Source organism: Mixophyes fleayi, chromosome 5, assembly GCF_038048845.1.
Source record: "Mixophyes fleayi isolate aMixFle1 chromosome 5, aMixFle1.hap1, whole genome shotgun sequence".
NCBI lineage: Eukaryota > Metazoa > Chordata > Amphibia > Anura > Limnodynastidae > Mixophyes > Mixophyes fleayi.
The window spans coordinates 170145531-170167372 of NC_134406.1; the positions used below are offsets into that span (position 1 = coordinate 170145531).

The following is a 21842-nucleotide window of genomic DNA, read 5'->3' on the forward strand; positions in this document are numbered from 1 at the left end:
CAGAAAAGCAGCAACTGATCTAAAGACATCAGCAGCCACAGGGAGTGAAAGATACAAGAACAGGTAGGAGAGAACAGAACAGTCTGCCAACTGTCCTGGATATGTTGGGGCAGTCCCGAACTTGGGTGACTGTCTTGCTTAGTCAGGATTTGGTGCGACTGCAAGAGCAGTTAGGAGGTATTTCCTGCTTCCCACCATACTGCTTGTAAAGGCAGTAGTGCACACAGTTTTGCCTGTGCATTTGTCTAAAATGTAACTAAAATGATAACCCCCCTATTTTAAGTGCCTAGACCCCCCCCTCCCCCAAGCCTATTACTAGCTCTGGTGATACTTTACTGGTTCTTGCATTGATTCCATTGCCTGCCTTCTACCTTGCACTGGCCCCATTCTCAGATCACTTTGTTGAACTTTTGGCCAGCCCCCATTGCACGGACAATATCATTAATCCTGCCTCCTTTGCACTTACTTTATCATCAGCAAACCCTTGCAACAGCTCTCAACTTCACTTATGCCATTGTCTGCCAACCCTTCCTGCACTGTTATTAACTGAAACCACACCCAATCACTTGGCACATTTAAGGCTCATACACAATTGTTACAAAAGAAGTGTTTTCTTACAGATACTTGAAGCATTACACCTTTGTGGTGATCGCACTACATAGCCATTTATTATAAGGATTATTTTTAATGTATTTTTTAAAACACACCGTACACAATTGTATATATTATATATAGAGAGATTTCACTGATAGTTTACAGTTCATGAACAGTGGGGTGAGGTGCTCATATGCTGCTCTGGCAGACTGATCAAATACAACATTGTGCCAACATTTTTCGTAATAGTTAAACTTATTAAACACAGTCAGATATGTTTCTATGAAAGGAATATTGGAAGGATGTTTTAGTAGGCAACTAAACAAGTTGGAGGCATAAACCAGTCGCAGATCTGGCAAAAGGATTCATGTATTTTTATAACACAGAACTGGCAGCGTTTTCCCAGCATTGCTTTAGAAATGACTCACTGTGAATTAAGTCATCACAACCAGGTTTTCCTAAATGTTGCTACAACCAAACTCCAGTAGTTCTAAATCCTGCCTTCTTTTGTGTTGGCCCCATCTACAGTTGATTTGACCCTGCCCACATGAGGTCACTTCAGGGCCACTTTAAGTTCCTAATCCGCCCCTAGCTAGGAATGTTTATAACATTGGGGATTTCCCACGAGCTCAGCGATGAGGACATGGGAAATCCCCATGTTATAAATAGCTTTAGCTGCTGTAAGTAAGTCATTACGTAGCGGGAGTGCTATAAGCACCAACATGCCCAAACTGTTAATGGCAGCCTGGGTTTGCTGGGGCTTTTAGTGGGACCTGTAGTGTACCAGGGCAAAAATGGTGTTTTTGCTAAGAAATATTTTATATTACCCCACACCCAACATTTCCTTTGTGTGTTGGGCCCACCTTGGTGTATTATCTTTTCTAAAATTACATTTTATTATTGCTACTGCTATCCCTCTCCATATCACACATGCTGTATAACATTGAGAATGAAATAGTAACATTTTGTTTCTCAAACTTTTTCACTTCTGGGCAAGGTCCACCTTGGAGTATGTTCTTTTCTAAAATGACCTTTTCCTACTACCACTGCTTTCCCTTTACTATGTGTCACTCATGCTGTATAATTTTGAGAATAAAATATGTGCTCCCAAAGTAATCACAGGGATAAGTTATAATAACACCCTGTATTGTATGGGGAATATGCCAGGGCTAGTACATATCTGATAATAAGCTAGCTCAATTAGGGTATACAGTGGCTAATCAGAATATCCAAATGTCTTCCTATAGATTGGCAGAGGGGCTAAGAGGAACCTAATCCTGATAAGGGGTATGGCTGGTGATGCCAGACCCCTGAAAATGAGAACTACAGTATTGGTACTTGTCCCTACAACATAATGAGATTAGAATGGGCATTGTAATGTCTATAGTGTTATTAGTCATACTCCTCCCCCCGCCCCGTGGCGACAGTTAGGCACAATGACGTAGACAGCAACGTAATTGCGAAAGGGTCAGAGCTTTGTAAAGTACCAGCACTACTGGCTAAGGAAGACTGATGTGGGAATCAGAATCTATTTAACACTCTGGTTTCAGTCCCATAGGGTGGTGATCATGTTGTAGTTGGAAAATCCAGAAGTAGGGGGGCGGTCCCAGGCCCCCAGTGAGTGGACTGCACAGCTCATGCTGAGAGGCACACATTTTCAATTGCCGCTGTAGGCGTAATAAAGGGCAAGAGAATCCATCAATTTAAGCCCTAATACCCCATTAGAAAAAGGATGGCACACAGCATGTTGTTGACCCTGAGTTATCAAGAAGCTCCTGATGGGTTCCGCATAGCCTGGGAGTGCCCCCAACATGTCACCTGAAAGCAGGTGTATGGCGGCTGCTATGAGGGCCACTGTAAATAATGAGAGGGTAAAAACCCCATCAGTATCAGAAGGCCCACAGTAAGGAAACCAGCAGGGGGATCCCATCACCTTCAGGGGTACCCAAGAAGAAACATCAACACAGCCACCCGCATGTGGCACCACAGGGAAGTGTGTGAGAAAGGACGGAAAGCCCCTACCTAGCAGGTATTCCTATGGAGTAGCCCCCTTTGAAAGTGCCCCCATACTGAGAGGGGAGGTCGCTGCATGGTACAGTGTGGCCATTTGGGAGTGTGGCTGAAAAGGAGGTTGGATCCTGCACGGTAGAGGATTCCCTGAGGGGATGGTTATACCTTACTAAAAGAGTAGTTCCTGGATATAGAAATGGAGGCCTTGGAGGAATGGTGAGGTGAACTCCTGCATACCTACAAATCGGGTGAGCTGAGAAACCTGTGTGATGTTTTTGCTCTCAACAGTATTGTAACTTAATCAATATTCATAACCTTTAAAATACTGAGCAGGAGTGTGAGGAGATGGAACAGCATAAACATCTACTGAAGAAAATGTGCAGGAGGTGTTTAAGAATGTATTCATCATTGCAACCATTATGATTTCTGTGTTGGAGGAAGAGGAGTTGTAATAAAATTGATATTCTACATGTTCAGAATGAAATGGCCTCATGCCCAATATTACTTTCATTGCACTATGCAATACACTTGTGTTCGCCCACATGTTAAATTGTGTTAAACACCCATGTATTTAGGGGGAGTCCTCTGGTATCATTTGTCTGCACCCATCAGCTAGTCAGGGCAAGAAGTACCGCAGATGGGGACCCTTAAAAACATCATGATAATGCCCTTTCACCTACAACCTTTCCCATATGAAACTAATCATACAAGCAGACAGGTAACTGCCTCCCGCAAAATCAGTTCAGACCCTAATCTCGGATGTTCACCATATATACCACAGTACCCATCACACAAATTTACCATTTAAGCCCCATTCCACTATATTATCTCCATAACGCCAAAGAATACACTCCCATGCCAACAATACAACCCATTCCACCGTATGCACGCATTAGCCAAAGTTAACGAAATGAAGCAAAACTGGAAGTAATTAGATAATCAGGTGACTGAGGGCAGAGCCGTAACTTAGAACTCTAGCGTCCTGGGCGAGAAAGACAAATGCCGCCCCCCTAGCCCTCAATTATAAGCAAATTAACCTAAAATATTACTAAATTGCGCCCCCTTCAGCGTTGCGCCCTGGGCGGTCACCCCTGTCGCACAGCCCTAGTTACGGCCCTGACTGAGGGTGTTCAACATGTGTGGAGCAATGCAATGTCCAATGACTCACAAACACTAAAGCAGTTAGGATACAGAACATGCAAGTTTACTATTACACAGTAGGTTATGTGCTGGTAGAGAGCATTAAGAAGAGTGTGTGAGAGAACAATAGAGTGAGAATTGGAGAGTGTATGAGTGTAAAGAGAGAGAGAGTATGTGAGAGAACCTGAGTAAGAGATAAAGTCACAGTATGAATGGTTAGTTGCAAAATTATAAATGTTTATCATAGGCACAAAAAATATTTAAAGGTATATATAACAGTATTTTTAACATTTTATGAAAATGTGCATGTCATGAACACGCTTCCAGCTGCCGTGACTTTGGGGGTGTTTGCTGTATGAAGTCCCACGATTCCAGCCCACGGTCTCTCTCCACCTATCACACAGGTTTTAGTCTTACTGAATCGCCCCCAAACACAGCGCTCTCACACCTCACACACTTCAGGTTTGCCACCACCTATTTAATACGGGCAAAAGAAGCCCAATATTCTGTCCCACACTGGCATACAGGCTTCTAGCTATCCACAGACTAGCAAGACACACACCAGCAAGCCAAGGGTAACTCCTCACACCTCCAGACTGTTACACAAATGTAAATACAAGCACACATAGCTTGTTAATCAAATGTATCAACAAATCAGACACTGGCATTCCAAGGGTTAAGTTGGTCGAGCTCTCTGTTTAACAGGCTAATGGATTTGTTAGAGTATCAAGGATGCAACATATTAAATTATAGATTTAATATACAAAAGGACAGGGCATACAGATAAAAAAAAATAATAACAATTAATAGATTGACATAACAAGCAAAACAGTTTAAAATAAAAGGGGTTACATTCAGAATAGCACTTATTGGAGTTTCATAATCTGTGCCATGGGGAATTGGCTAGGAAGATGGACAGCTTATCAATGTGACTTGTTTTCCCCAAAAAGTCGGACAACTTGTCCCTTCAAAACACAGGTTTTTAAGCAAACTCAAATGGGATGGCATTCACAAGGGCAGTGTGAATGCTAATGTGGGGTGGAAATGTCCCTTGGTTGTCACTTAAGGCTTGGTCAAAACTATTCCTAAGTTGTCTGACAGTTGTCTGTCTTAACTTTTCTCAGATATATCCCAGAGACATAACTTTCCCTTCAATAAATCGGTCATATCTTCCTGCACATTTAAATGCCAAACATGATGGAATTTTGACAATGTGACATACCTTTTCCAAATATATGTAATTTTAGCTGTTCACAAATACCACCCGTACCTGTCATTTACAACTCTGGTGTGATTTCTGCTCTTCAGTATGGAGTGCCACCCGGATTTCCCAAAATATGAACTCTGAGGGCATTTTTTCTTTAAAGCTCATATTTCTATATACCTGTATAAGTCTGGAAAATGCTGCCTTGGGCTACAAGGATGTCCAGCTGTGACCGACGCAACAAAAGTCTTTTCAGGTGTCCAAGACTAACAGCAAGAGGTCTTTGAAGCTGCTACAGGTGACATGATTATCTTCTCACACTGGGATGTGCAAAGCCATCAAATACATTTACATCAGACTCTCTGCCTTCACATTTTACACTTTAACAGCTCAATTTGTCCATGGATTAATTTGATATAACCTATTTACACTGCAGTTATGATTTATCCCTTATAAATAACTGCAAGCTCTCTCTATTCACGACAGTGCATATACTCTAATATTTCATTATGACCAGGGTGATATTTGATGGTATGGCTTGACTGAAATATACTACAACCACAATCGATCTTCATCAACAAATTGCAATACATAAAATATACATGCATGTGGGACCACTCAATAATAGATGTTCAAGACTGTATGTGTCTTCCACATAAATATCTTCAAAAGCAAAGCACAGTTTTTACAATCTTCTTTATTTACATACTGCCCACTTGATGTCTTTCTACAGTATCTCAGTTATTTGTTGAAAATTAATTAATTTTTCTTAAAGCAATGTGCATGAATAATTACATTTGTGCATATGAAGTTAATAATTATTACAGCACTAATTGGTTCTGGCAGGGTTTCTTAGACATCGATTGCAAGGTTAGTTTGACTTGATGTGTTAATTGTTTTATTACTTTGTGAGTCATTATTCTCATTGTCTTCTATCTTGAATGCTCTTTGAAGAGCATCATGAACAGAATGACTAGATGATTGCTTCCATTTATGTCCAACAATGAAATAAATGTATGGGTTAATGGTACAGTTAAGAACTGTGCAAAAGACACTAGCAAAGAATAAACTGACTGATTCAACATCTCTTGGTAGCAGCTGAAAGTACATTAAAAACCATAAAAAACTGAACGGGATGATGGATAAGATGAACAGAAATACCGCAGCGATGATGATGATATACAGTTTTGGTGGATATTGCTGTCTAAAGGTCCTTTGTATTTTTATGAGCAAAGTGAAACTTGAAATGACCATGATTGGAAGGCAGATACCTATAGATAAAACAAAAGTCATTATCTGTACCGCTCTACACTCTGAAGTCTGACTCGTGAAAGCTTCTGGTGTACATACTAAGTTCTCAATAAGACTTTCCAAACATCCAATGCCCCACAGGAAGACACACATAATAGTGGACAAGTTCTGAGGCCGATGACACTGGTACCATAAGGGAAACAGGACAGACATACACCTTTCCATGCTGATGGCTGTGAGGATGAACATTCCTGAATATTGCATGCTGTCATAAAATATTTCAACGAAAATATACAATGACTCTTTTCCTTCAAAATCAGAATTTGTACCAACCAATGTATTGATATTGATCATCAGCAGCATAGCACTGAATAGTATCAAGATGGAGTCAGCCACTGCCAGGTTGATTATATAAATAGTGTATTTGTTTCTCTGGATCTTGAAGCAAAGATACCAAAATACAATAACATTTCCCACCAAGCCAATCAGACAGAGACCTAAAGCAACAGCAGCTGCTACGGTGAAATGTATATAAGCGTATTGTGAGAAGCCACCATTATCCTCTTCCAGCGTATCATATTGGTCAGTGTTGTTTGTGCTTGTCAGATTCATGGCTTTTGATAAGTCACCACCTGTGAGTGTTGTGTAGATACCTTCTTTTTCACCTGTATTCAGAAATATCAATATGTTGGGAGCAATCACATGCAACAGCAAACAGGTATATTTTTTGTTGTCTGAGAATTGTAAAAATATATAGATATGTTACAACCTCCTACTATACAATAAGGGTGGAATTCAATAGGCCGCAGGTTTATTTATTGGCGCCGGGTTCAATTTTTTTTTATCCGCACGGGTTTTGACCCGCTGGCGCAAACGTTTTTAGCTAACACAGCGTAAAAAATTGTGCAATTCAATTTAAAAACAGGTAAGGCAACCCCCGAGCGTTAATCATTGGTGCTTGCAAATTTTTAGGGGAGTGAAGGGGAGGGTTTAACGCGGTCATCTATAATAATAATAAATGCATTGACATACATTTGTATTGCATTATACAACCTGCTATTTTAGAATATCTACATAGCAGTACTTTTCTTTACTATATTTTTTTTTACTTTTTTTTTACTAAAGAATCATCTATAGATAAAATGACAAAACACTTTAGTACATACATATTAGTACATACATATGTGCATAAATATATTAATTAGTGACTATTGTGTTTATTAATTTTTACGAATTTTTTATTTTACATGCTTTTTGTAAAAAAAAAACACCTTTTCTAGGTTATGCATTACTGAGAAACATAATTTCTCTTTTTTTTCACATTATTACATGATTTCAATGGTTTTCTTATGTTTTTAATTTTTTGCACAGCCATGAGAGGTGCGAAATAAAACTGAAGATTTGACAGATTACCGCGCCGCGTTAAAAGAGAATTGAATAGCTTTTAACGCCTCTCCCTTCCTCTCTCCTTATTCTTTCAATGGATCATCTACTTGTTCGTGATAGGCCCGTTTGAGCAAAAAAATGCGTTAAAATTTTTATTGAATATCATGTAAAGTTAACCAGCTCCAAAATGAGTGAAAACCATATTAAAATGACTTAACACGGTGTTAAAAAAAAACTGCAGTCAATTGAATTCCCCCCTAAGAGTGTAACCTTCCAGAATCATTCTAAAATAAGTTCTATATCCAGTGAAAATAGTAAAAACGAGAGAGGGGTTAACCTTATTTTCCAACAAGAAATATCTCATATAATAGAGAGGTTTAGTGTAATAGGTTAATTTGCCTTTGAGTAGCTATCAACTATGACTATGTATATTTTATAACTTTGATATGTATTACCTTGCCTTAGGTTTACTAAGAGGCTATGGAGGTACAAATACTATGACCCTTTTTAATTGTCATAGGATTAATATATTAAAAAAACAAATAGGTACTAAATATAGGTAATAACTGAAAGTGAGAGAGTAAAACTAACCTGTAATGTCTTCTTCTTTGTGTCCAGATAACTATGAGTCAAGTCATTCTGCGGCACTCACTTCTAAGCTTCTGCCTTTGTTGTACTGGCAGTGAGACTGAACCTAAACTTTTAGTAAGCACTAATATTACAAAGGTGGGGTTACTTGACACACAGGCTACATCAGGTTGTAATGCATCATCGGTATTTCGAAACAAATGTGCAGCTTGTAGCAGGCAAACCTATAATTAATAAGAAAAACAGGAAGTATTGGAGTCTCACACCTACTGATGACTGGTTGCTAAAACATGTTAAGATTTAGATTTCCTCACAGATTCTATTGTTATTTAATGTGCCAGTGATCATTTAAATTCCTGCCATTTTAAATTGAATCAACTAAAAATGCAACAAATGGTCAGAGGTTACAATATACACATATTGAAACCCATATACAAAATAGAAATATTTTGGAGTTTTAGGCACGTAAAAAGAAACAGATCAGCTATAAATACTATAGCATAAAATACAATAGCGTTTTCACAACAAAAAATGTATTGGGGTGTCTGCAGTGTGGCTCTGACACTTATGAGAGGCAAACTGAACTTTCATTACTGTGTGTACAAAAGGAATAGACTGTTGCTTTAAAACTACGTGTTGTGATTCTGACACTTCTCTCTCACACTCGGTGACCAGCAGAAAAGTCTCTTCTCACACATCTATTATTCCTCAGATGCTATCAGGTGATGCTCCCTCTAGGAGGAATGATCTGGACATGAGAGAGAAGAGTTAAAGGCATGATACTTTGGTATGACATTGCATTTTAAGAACAGTGGTGATATTGGAGAAATGTTTCTGCCAGTCAGAAGGGAGAAAGAACAGTGTCAAAAATAACCTATAATGGAAACATCTATAATCTCCAATCTCCAAAGTGTGCCACTATTCTTTTCTTAGAGGTACTAAGTCAACTTTTCAGTCTATAACAGTGATGGCCAACCTCATAACCTTCAAGAGCCACATGTGCAACACACTAACCATCATAACAGATGCACAATACTCTTAATTTTAGTAGTAAGTTAAAATAATATATTTAAACAAAGAAAAATACAAATCCTCAATAAAATATGAGCAGACATTTTAATATATGATAAGTGTTACAAACAAATCCGACAGAGTGACATCTGGTTGACCAGATTTTCCGAGCAGCTTTTGAAAGTAAGGCTGGAAGAGACACAACACTTTTCTACAGGGAGCTTTCCAGGAAATCAAGCTTTTGCATTTTCGGTTTTTAATGTGCTCCATGATAGAGCATGTCTGTGGTTTCAAAATTAGATACGTTTTAAGCACTCTGATGCATAACAGGGACTATCTAATTTATTTTAAATTGCATCAAGGAAGTAAGCAGGAATCACACAGCTCTTTATGTGGAGGAAGGAGGGAGATCATGTAGTGCAGACTGCACATCCCTCCTTCTCTTATCTAAGATGTGATACTGGCATTGCATGACCTCCCTGCGTTGTATAGAGGGGTTACATGATGTGGAATTTGGTTGCTACAGCCAAAGAATTAGATGAAGTTCAGCTTCTTTATCTGTTTGATGACCTACCAAGCTTCACCCACTACCCCAGCTCTTGCTTATTGATCAGCGGGGCATAGAGCAGGGAGTAAGAGCTGTGGCCTACATAGCATAAAGCAAGGAAAATAGCCAACAGAGAATTAAGCAGGAATAAGATAGAGACTGCAGGCTAGAAAGGCTGTATGTAGCCTTAGGGATGTCTGTTTCCCATCACTAGTCTAAAATATCATATATCCTTTTTAATTTGTTTATATCTGTTATATTATGTAGGTGTTACAACTCAATGACAATACAAAGTCAGAGCACAGAGGTGTAGCTTTATGTTATGGGACAGGATCACAAGGGTATTTTAGTAAAGGTCAAGATCATCTGACATCCTTAATTTTCATCAGATACCAATCTCCTAAACACAGTTTGTATTAAAGACCTTTATTATGTTATGTTATAAGGACCACCGCTGAATGGTTCTGGCAATGTTAGCATGTGGATTCTAGATGCAGAAGAGAAAAAACCTTATAGTCCTTTTAGTTATACTAACATGGTACAATTAAGAATTGAGCAAAATACACAAGCAAAGAATAAACTGACTGTTTGAACACCTATTGGTAGCAGCTGAAAGTACATTAAAAATTATAAAAAGTTTAGCAGGACGACGGCAGCTCTTAGGAGCTAGTTGTGTGTCATTTATGAGGGAGTTTTTTTTCTGCCAAGCCCAAATTCCATGGATATATGACAGATGAAGACCCGGGATGTAGGTGAGCAATAAATAGGGTAAATTAGGGTAGTGCAGGGGTGTTTTTAGTTTAATTAAAGTAATTTTTCAGTGGTGTGTGTGTCTTATTTACATTTGTCCTTGGTTCACTACAGCTCCGACCGGGCCCTGGGTGCTAGGTAAACCTAGGGGGGGAGGGGGAGTGCATTTTTTTTTTTGCAGACCTGATCTCCCTAGGGCAGTGTTTCCCAAACCCAGTCCTCAGGTACACCTAACCCTTGGAAACTCTTGTTTTCCATATCTCTTTGCTGGAGATGGAGGTGTATTCATTACTGACTGACACATTTTGAAAGATTCACAGGTGGTACTAATTATTGTGACCTGGAAAACCTGCACTGTTAGGGATACTGAGGACTGGGTTTGGGAAACTCTGCCCTAGGGAATCCAGCCCAGTGCTGACCAGTCTGGGGCTGGTTTGGCATTATGGCAGGGGGAGCCCACGTTGCAAGTCTCTATGTTATAGTGCCACCAGCCCCGGCTGGCAAAGCCTAGTACTGATAACAGTAAAATCGGGGGGACCCCAACTTTGCTAGTACCAGCCTAGACTGCCAGCACTAAAGTTGGTTAAGGTCTGTGGAAGGGGAGGTGCGCCTTTTTTAAAAAAAGAAAAATATTTATTTAATAAATTAATCTGGCTTACAGGGTCACTTAAGTGTGTCAGTCGCAGCAGCCCGTAAGGCAGATAAAGAGGTGAGTCTGTGTAATTTGCATAGAATCCTATATAAATTACAGGATGCAATTTACACTTATGATTTAAGTGTGAATTGCATTGAACTCTACATCAGGCTCTGTGTGTTTAACTCCATTCATGAGGCTGACAACTTATATGCATTGGGCAAATATACACTGCAGTCGAAGAGCACAGCAATGTATGATGGCGCTATTTTACTAATGTGGTCCATATGGTAGGCTGTTATCACTTGTGTTCAGAAACATCTGAACTATTTAGTAGACAAAAAACAGGGTGCTGCTTGACTATGAGCAGTAAAAAAAAAAAATGTATTTTCTTCTTTTACAATCTTAAATGTTTCAATCTGAGGGGCAGTATTACATCTGTACTAGTAAGCAGCCAAAAAACGTTGCTGTGAATGACCTGGCATTGTCTGCTAGCACTACTATGCTGAAGGGATGAGTAGGAGGGGGATAATGATGCTATAGCCGCTGCTGTAGGCAATACACCTACCCAGTGGGCTGTCATGGTCATTGGGATCTTTTGCTTGACTTGTACTGCTTGCCCATCATATCCGTAGCTACATCAATAGTCATTACAATGGCATTTTCTAGGGACTGAATGAGATTTTGTTTAACCTACTGGTACAGCCGATGACTTGCTATTCAGCAGAAATGGAATCGAGATACGAATTAGGGCAATATGTCACACCCCAAGCACTTGTAGTGCAAATTGCAAAATATATACTGCTGGTATATTACTTTTTCTGCAGGCAGAAAGTAGTTTCTTGAGGAGGGAATATGACACCCCAAACAGTTGGTAAAGTTTGCAAAAATGCCTCCTATATCCTCCTCTCTTCCTGCTGTAGTAAGTGCTGTAAGAAGTCCTGTAATAAGTCCTGTAATAAGTGCTCTCTCCCTGCTCTAATGCTGCCTGAGACCTAACCCTTCTCTCTCCCCCTGTCAAATGGCGCTGGATTGCTGTGGAGGCAGATATTTATGCATTTGAAACATCGCGAGAGTCGAGCTCCGAGATCCGATGACGTCACAATGACGTTTTACCTTAATTTAACGTTTCAATGTCATTGTTGTCGACTTTCCAACCTTGTCTATATTATGGTGTCGACCATATCAATTTCAATCATGTAACTGTGAACATATGTATCACACTCAGCAAGATGTAGTAAAAAGGTGGAATTCCACACTTTATATGCTTCAGTGACTTTCTAAAATAATTTGAAACCGTTGGGGGGTGGGACTATCTTAGGGTATCCTCTTTTCTAAAATTATCATTCTATTGGCCGGTGCTCTGCCTTTATGATTAAAGGTGTCCTTTACTTTATTAATCTGCCATCCTGTCTGCCACTGCTGTGAAACAGTGTTTCATAGGGATTGTATCTTTTAATATACTGACATATATTTGTGTCACTGCTTTGTCACTAATTTTAGCCATCCAATTCAATGCAGCCTGTGGTCAAAACTGATGAAAATTTTGACAGTTATAAAGAGATAATTGAAAAATACACTGAAAATGACTGTAAATAAAAGTCATTGCTAGAAATACTAATGTACAAACAAAAACAGCTAAAAATCACGTGATTTTTTTCCTGTTTTTCACAATTTTTAATGATGGATGTGTCATTTAATATTGAAGCATTCTGCCAAGCTATAAATATAATGGTATTTACCATGTTCTTTTGGGGTTTTCTTTCGGTCTGGATTACCATGGCAACCACAGTAAGATGACACATAGTGACTCTATTATGCAAGCCTTTGAAACACTCCTTTGACTCTCTGCACTGTGACGTCCTCTTTTTTTCCAAATCAAATTACATGTTGAGAGCGATGAACCTGTATCTGTGTACCACAATGAATGTTTGCCAACCAGAGAACTTTTGAAAATGAGATAACGATTTTTTGAAGGATAGCTAAGAAAATTAGATGCTTAAAAAACATTTAATTTGCTATTTAAAGAAGAAAAAACATAATTTATTCTCAGATTTCTACTTTAAAATGTTTCTCATTAAAACAACGCAGAAGCAAAAGTGTTTGTCACAAGTAACATACCTTGCAATCTTCCCCATTTAGACGTGACAATCCAGATTTAAGGCTTTTTCTGCCATCCCGATCGGCACAGCTTTGTTCCGATTGGTGGGAAAGTTTGGAAGTATTCTGTTCACCACTGCTCTGAATGGCAGGCATTTAAAGGGTTTAGAGGGGAGAACAGGGCAGCCTAGCCCTTCAAAAATGATGGCTCTCCCCCCAGCATACCGTGGCCACGTCCCCCATCCCAATGCTGTCTGAAAAAAAGGTGGGAGGTATGCAATTAAGCAGTAATTGCAAAATATTAGATAAATATATGTAGTAGCTGAAATTGAGAGAGTAAAGTTAGCTTGCAATGTCCTCTTCTTATGCTTTGTGACCAAATATTTATGTAAATTAAATAATTCAAAGACACTCACTTCCAAGCTACTGCCTTTAATCTACTGGCAACAGTAGCCACAACACAAAACACAAGCCTTTAATAATCACTAGTTATACAAATATATACCTGAAATAGAGACAAATATAAATTTGACATATCAATATTGAGAAATGTGCAACATTTGTAGCAGGTAAACCTATAATTCTTAAGAATATCAGGAAGTATTGCAGTATCCCATCTACTGATGATTGGTTGCTAAAACATGTTAAGAATTAGGTTAGTTCACAATTACTATTAGAGATGCTTTAATATGCAGAACCAATGCATTCAAATTACTGCTATTCTAAATACATCACAATGTAAACTTATTCAAACCCATATAGAAAATGATTCTAAAGAAATAATTTGAACTTAAGAATTAGGCATGTAAAATAAAATAAAATCCAGTAATATTTTCATAGGAAAAATGTATTAGCATATTGGCTAGGATCCCACCAGCATTATCTATAACCTGTTTTTGGACTAGAGAGAAGTATGTACCCATGTTATAGAAATCAATTGCCAGTGTACGTACTCATCTGAATGAAGTCACTTTGATGTGGTAGATGAGCATTTATAATTTGATCAAAATGTGCACTAAGAACCTCAGTTTTATTTCAGATACTATATTGTAGATTGATACTGCTGAGTCTAATACACAAATACTTGTTATTAGTATGTCTTTAGGGTCTAAAGCGTGCTCCTGAAAATTTGTTTTATATATATATATATATATATATATATATATATATATATACGTGTATATATATGTGAGCAAACACATTGTTCGATCCTGACATATAGGAATAAAAGAGCCTATATTAGGGTAATATGTGTACCAGATGTAGACTTGTAAATAGACGTATCTAGTGGTGAGTCTTTTCATCTGTCAAGATATTCCTCTGGATCTCACCATATGTATATAAATATAATCAGCTGATCATTCCACAATCTTATCATGGCTTGAAATGTTCTTCCTCATAGCAAACAGAAAGTTTGCTTCTGTGTCAGTGCACTGTCTGTTTGCTGTGAGAAAAAACATTTCAAGTCATGACAAGATTCAAGTTATATAAGGATGTACACTGTCAAGTCTGAATCAGATTGTTCACCTGTAAGTGTCAGTTTATCAGTTATGAGCTCATCAGCTGGAGAGAATTAAATACACTGCATGTTTTGCATGTACAATTAGCTCTGCTTTACTAGTTACAAGTCCATATCTATATAGCACAAAATCACGTATTATCATCATCATCATTTATTTATATAGCGCCAACATATTCCATAGCGCTTTACAATTGGGGACAAACACAGTAAACTAATAAACAAACTGGGTAAAACAGACAAAGAGGTGAGAAGGCCCTGCCTACAATCTATGGGACAATGGTAGTTTGATACATGAGGTTAAGTCTATATTTTGCATTTCGGTCCAGCCAGACTGCAAAGGTAAAAGTGACTCATAAGGTAAATGATCCTGTCACACAACAATGTTGGTCATGGGGTAGTTGTCTTGTGTGAAATTGTGTGAATTCTGGAAATGTTTTTTAGATGTATATAACATGATTTAGATATAGAGTCAATGTGGGGAACATAGGATAGATGTGAGTCGAGGATTACACCTAGGCAGCGAGCTTGTGGGGTGGGATTTATGGTCATGTTATCAACAGAAATAGAAATGTCAGGTATGCTCTTGTTGGTGGGTGGAAATATTATTAACTCCGTTTTAGAAAGATTAAATTTGAGTTGGTGAGAGGACATCCAAGATGAAATGGCAGAAAGACAGTCTGTTACACGGAACAACACAGATATTGAGAGATCAGGAGAGGATAGATAAATTTGGGTATCATCCGCATAGAGATGATACTGAGATCCAAAGGAACTTATTAGATTTCCAAGAGAAGCTGTATAGATAGAGAACAGCAGAGGACCTAGCACTGAGCCCCTGAGGATAAACATATTACCGAAAACTATGCCCCAAAAGGTTTTAACCACTCATGCTTTCTTTACACAGATCTTGCTACATTCTCACATTTTCACATGGAAATACTCCCCAGGGGGGAGTTGGTTTTTCTCCTGTTCTGCCATAGTCAAGTTCATGGGCATAGTTTCTTGCAAACAATGAATAACTCCTACGAGCTAGCAGTATCTAATCTGTCTTTAAGCTATAAGAGAACAAAATGACTATAAAGCAACAAGATGGCGTCAGCTTAGCAAAATCACATTTCTCAACACCTTCCATCCAGAGGACGGTGATCAGGATAAACTACAGATAAGCCATTTATAAACCTCTGGTACGCATAAGCTTTACTGGGTGAAATAGGAGACACAAAGTTTTGGTCTTCTCTCTCTCCAACTCTTTCATTTGTGATGTTGTCTCACCTTTCTTTCACTGATTGGTGATTGTGGAATGATCGGCTGATTGTTCTATTTTTACTCGTTTTTTATCTCCACGTCATGAGGTGTGCCAGGGGAGGTATCATAATTCTACACTATTACTGGTTTCTCTGCATTATATTTTTATTAGAGATGGGCGGGCTCGGTTTCCCGAGAGCCGAACCTGCCCGAACTTGAGGTATCCGAGTACCGAGCCGTCCCGCCTATTCGGATTTCAAATTAAGGTAAAACGTCTTTGTGACGTCATCGGATCTCGGAGCTCGGTTCTCGCGATGTTTCAAATGCATAAATATCTTCCTCCACAGCAAACCAGCACCATTTGACAGAGGGAGAGAGAAGGGTTAGGTCTCAGGCAGCATTAGAGCAGGGAGAGAGCACTTATTACAGGACTTATTACAGGACTTCTTACAGCACTTACTACAGCAGGAAGAGAGGAGGATATAGGAGGCATTTTTGCAAACATTACCCACTGTTTGGGGTGTCATATTCCCTCCTCAAGAAACTACTTTCTGCCTGCAGAAATAGTAATATACCAGCAGTATATATTTTGCAATTTGCGCTACAAGTGCTTGCGGTGTGACATATTGCCCTGTTCCAAAAAATCTATTTCTGGTGCTGAAATTATTAGATACCAGCACTATATTATTCTAAATTTGCACTACAAGTGTTTGGGGTGTCAGATATTCCCCAGTTCTAAAAAATGTCATTTTCTGGTGTTGAAAATACTATATACCAGCACTATATATTTCTGAATTTGCACTACAAGTGATTGGGGTGTCAGATATTCCCCTCTTTGAAAAAACAATTTTTCTGGTGCTGAAAGTATTATCTAGCAGCACTATATATTTCTGAATTTGCACTTCAAGTGCTTGGCGTGTCAGATATTCCCCTCTTTGATAAAACAATTTTTCTGGTGCTGAAATTATTAGATACCAGCACTATTTATTTCTGAATTTGCACTACAAGTGTTTGGGTCTCATTAAAATGGATTCACAGCAGTCCACATATGAGCAAGATCAGCAAACAGCTGCTGGCACCAGTCCTGATGGTAGTCTTCCCTGTACGTCATCTGGTAAAGCCTATGTAAAAGTACATAGTCTTTTTAAGTCAGGGAAAAAAACAAACCAAAAAAACCTTTTACCATGTTGAAAAGAAAAAGAGCCGTAACTGATGAAAAGTTAAGTGCCGATAAAAAAAAAATTGCCAACATGCCATTCTACACACGCAGTGGCAAAGAAAGAATGAGGCCTTCGCCTTTCTCTATTAGTGCCAGATCGAAAAATGTTAGTGAGCCTTCTTCTTGTAAGGTCACTCGTGACCAAGCAAGACCAAGTAATTTGGAGTCCAAAAGTGGTGCACAACTACTGTTAAGTGTGAAAGCCGAGCTGCAAGAAAACGGTAAGGCATTAGAGGAAAATGTATGCTCAGTATCAGAAATGACACCAATCCCTGAGGAAAGTCCATCCACGAGTGGTATGTGTAATCATGACCATTATGATAGTGTACCCATAAAGGAGGGCCCTTTCAGCATCTCTGTTGATGTGTGCCTGAACAGCCCGAGAGTGCCCGGTGATACACCAAGTGAGAATGACACTTTGGAATTAGAAGAGGATGAGGAGGAGATTTGTGTAGCCTACGAGAGCGCTGATGAGGATGCGGTTGATTGTGTAAGTCCTGCACCAGTGGCAGCAGTTCTGGCATGTGAGGTTCTGGCACCAAACAGGAGCAGGGATGATGCAGGTGGCAGACCACAACAGTTTGATATCTGGGCTGGTTTGAAAGATTTTACCAAAAAATGTGTGACCTTGGCCATAACTCCAACCAATCCTAATATTAACATGCAAAGGATGGTGGAGGGCCTAGCAGGCATTAAACTGTATTTTTCCTAATTTGCACTAATAAGGTTTGGGTGTAATATACACCCAAAGACTAGTGCTCAATTGCTAAGAGTCATTGATGAAGAGGAAGACAAGCAGGCTTGTCTGTAGAATTTGCAGGCAAATTCTACAGCGTTATATAGGTAGCACCCAAAGAGAAGAGCTCCATTGCTAATTGTAATTGCTGAAATAGAATATATAGGCCTGCCTGGCTTGGTCTAAATCTGCACTTACATTTTATTGTACCATAGCTCACTCAGAAACAGGAGAGGTGGCAGGGTTCAGTGCTAATCTTCCCACAATACTAATTCATCCCACCATCATAGAAGTCTGTGTACTATGATGTAATTGTCGATAATGGCCTTCCGAATGGAATTATTAGTTCATTTTGGGGCAGAGCTGTCATGATTTTTGGCCAATTCTTTTACAGCAGAGCAAATATAAAAATGTTGTGCTGACTCATCTGCATCACCACTGGGTGTCTTGGGAAAGCTACTATTTTTCCGGCAAGCAGTTGCCAGAGAAACTGAAGGAGTAGACGTCACTGCAAGATGTTGATAGCTCTTGGATCCTGGCAAAGAGAATTAAGTAGTTAATCTACAATTAAAATATTGTTAGCACATTTACTTTGTTTTATTTCATCCATTAAATTTCTGTAGCTCCTTCTCAAAATGTATAATTAAGGCAATCACTTGACTCAAGCTAACCGTGTCTGCACTCTCTTCACAGGTGACTTCTTCGCTGGACTAAAGTACATTCCCCTCAAATGCTAGTCTTCTTGCAGCTGCTGCATTCTCCTACATGCTGCTACAGAATCCCGAAAATGACCCTAAATTTTTCGGGACACAAACAGCATCTCCTGCATGTCATTGTCATTTTTTAAAAGTTCTGTAACACCAAGTTGATTGGGTGAGCAAAACAGGAAATGAGATGGAATTCCACCCCGCTGTAATGCTTGAACAATATTCGTGTCGTTATCAGAAATGACATATCCTCAGGAGAGTCCATGCAGGATTAGCCATGTTGCAATGACATCCCTTCCTTTTTGTAACAGATTGTTAGCTGTATGCCTCTTAGTGAAGCCGCTGATACACAGAGTAGCCTACTTCTGAAAAATGTGACGTACTTGGCTACATGCTGCTGCTGTTCCTGCTGTTGAAGGCGAATGACCAACCCAGTGAGCTGTCACAGTCATATAATCTTAAGGTTTGCCCAGTTCCGCTTGTCCACATATCTGTGGTTAAGTGTACAGTGGGTAGAATGGCATTTTGTATCCCAATAATTACATTTTTATGAACCATCTGGTAGAGGCGAGGAATAGCTTTTCTAGTAAATTGGTGTCGAGATGGAATTCGGTAACGGGGACAGAAGACCTCAAGTAACTGTCTAAAACCAGCTGCATTAATAGTGGACATTGGACGCAGATTTTTTACTAGCATAGTCCCCATAGCGTAAAAGGTTTCATACTAGCTTCCTCTTGCAAACGATTGTTTAACAGTCAATTGTTGCTTCTGGGGATATTGATGATGAAGGTGTTGGGGGTGTAGATTGCAGGTGCTGGGATCTTGATGAGAGAAGGGAGGTAGATGATGCTGGACTGCTTGTTGTTATTTTTTTAACATAAGTTTCTGATTTTCCCAACAGCTTTCCATGAACTCACTTCAAATGCCGTAACATGGATGAGGATCCTAGATGGTTAAGGTCCCTACCTCTACTGGGTGTGGCTTTAAAAACGCTTCAAATGGTTACACAAATCTTGTCAGGATTTGTGCAGAAATAATTCCACACTTAAGAGGTGGATTTTTGGTCTTATGCCCAGGCATGACAATGACTTTTTTCTTATCACTGGCAAGAACTGCAGCAATCTTTCTTTGAAAGTGTACGAAAGTCATATTGTGACCTATGAGGTGGTCAAAAATTGAACGGAAATGACTGGAAATTAGTGTTAGTAAGGTTAATAATATTGTAGGTACAACATAATACCTAAATTATGTTATTTTAGCCCAAAAAAATATTTTTTTTTAACAAATTGCAAACCAAAACCAAACAAAACCAAAACCAAAACACGCAAGGGCGGTTTTGGCAAAACACGAAGATAATCCAGATCCAAAACCAAAACCAAAAACACGGGGGTCAGTGAGCATCTCTAATTTATATACATATGGCGAGAGCCAGAGGAATATTTTGACAGATGAAAAGACTCACCACTAGATACGTCTATTGACAAGTCTACATCTGGTACTCATATTACCCTAATATAGGCTCTTTCATTCCTATATATTACTACACTATGAGCGCCCTGCTCCTTTATTGTTTTAGAAATTCTTCCGAACTGACCATTGGTATTTTGCAATTTGGCTGCCGCTTGAAAACAAGACATGTGTACGTGTGTGTGACGAAATTAGTGTGATAACCCTGTGACCATTCGATTTCTCATTTCTTACATAATGTGGATTATAGCAAGTACTTTTTATTGCCCATGCTTTTGTTCCCCAGCTCACCAGACTACAACTGCATTGTCCAATAACATGTGGCTAAGGGGACATTGTAGTTCAGTGTAAATATGTATATTGTGGATAGTATATTGATGACTTGCAGTAAGGTTGCTATTCATTGTCTTTAAAGTGAAGCCAGGGGGATTATGCGTAGGGATAAGGTTGTAAGATGCTGGAGTGGGAAAACTAATTTGTGTCCATTGATCTCACCAGGCTAGTCCAGACAGGCCTTCTAACAGGGGATGTTCTGTGGAAGGACAGCTCATCTTCACTCCCCTCTCCAACCCCTTCCCTAGTCCAGCACTGACTAATGGTTAAGGAGAATAGACCCAGGGGTTTGCAGAGGGAGGGGACAGACTGTGGAAATTAGACCCGATATATAAGGAGTCACTCCAAGGGGAGGGAGTGTTCATTCTGGGATTTCATTCATGAAGGTGCAAGATCTAGTTTTGAGTTGTCGTTCTCTAACTAGAGTCTATATATGCAGCTGAGAGAGATCCATGGGTGTGAAGTCTGGACAGACAGGTGACTATAACACCTTAAGCTAGTGGGGTAAGGGACAGATGATGTGGTAAACCTGCCTGGCATTTATTTACTGTGTGTACATAATATTCTATTGTTGTTTGTATGACAATAAATATACTGTTGTATTTTTATAACTTCATCTGCCTGAGTGACTATACGAATCCTAGAAGGTTCATAAATTAACAAGTACAGAGAAGAGAATCATGTAACATAGGGGCACTCTATGATAATGGAGTATTTTAAAACTTACATTTTATTAGTTTTATTAAAATGATAATGAGTCCCAAAAATAGTGCCTGTGACACCAGTTGCGAAATAAAAAACAAAAAAATAATGAAATAAACAAACATATAAATTTTAAAATGGCAGAGAACACCGCCAAGCCTCGCAGTGTAATGAGACAGCCAGAAAGTCTTCAATAAGATTTTATAATAAATGACAAAATGTTTTTAATAGCTGTCTATAAATCCAAAGATATATGAAGGACCATTGAAGTTTTTTTGGTCCTAAACGGGAGATGTCATAGATATATAATAAGACATCATTAACGGAGTAATGATAGTATAAGCCGAGTTATTCCCTTGTTGTAGTGGAATAGTTATTCAAGGGATATATATCAAAATAGTGAACCCTTAGTATTCCATAATTACGTAACCTCCGTTTAGTGGGACATGAACTCTGGCAGTGGTAGTCTTATCACTATAAATCAGACTTGAGAGTGCTGTATGAGTAAATATATTCTCTCTTAATTGTTGGCAAATATGATGTATATAAGCCATAGATTACCAAGCTATAAGATGTTGTTTTCAACATCAGAGATTGTATATTTCATTATAGTTGTTAATATAGCATTAGTCAGGCTAAATCCTGCCCCAGCCATATGTTGTAGTAGGGCTAGTAAAGGACTGGTCTGCGTATCTC

General features: G+C 38.9%; 1 protein-coding gene across 2 annotated transcripts; it reads right to left on the reverse strand.

The window, feature by feature from the left end:
* Window positions 1–3714: 3714 nt before the first annotated feature.
* LOC142158763 (mas-related G-protein coupled receptor member H-like) lies at window positions 3715–13552 on the reverse strand. 2 transcript variants are annotated; one of them, XM_075213014.1, is made up of 4 exons: window positions 13237–13552; window positions 12858–13061; window positions 8177–8397; window positions 3715–6864 (listed from the first exon to the last, which is right to left on the reverse strand). In XM_075213014.1, the coding sequence occupies exon 4, from the start codon at window positions 6809–6811 to the stop codon at window positions 5801–5803; it is 1011 nt and encodes a 336-aa protein (XP_075069115.1). In that variant the 5' UTR covers window positions 6812–6864; window positions 8177–8397; window positions 12858–13061; window positions 13237–13552; the 3' UTR covers window positions 3715–5800. The 2 variants fall into 2 exon arrangements, with proteins under 2 accessions (XP_075069115.1, XP_075069114.1); XM_075213013.1 differs by lacking the exon at window positions 12858–13061.
* Between the last annotated feature and the right edge of the window lie 8290 nt (window positions 13553–21842).

What these genes read in the sequence shown, in the direction of transcription:
- LOC142158763 (XM_075213013.1), bottom strand. Translation starts at nt 6,811, where the DNA reads ATGAATCTGACAAGCACAAACAACACTGACCAATATGATACGCTGGAA.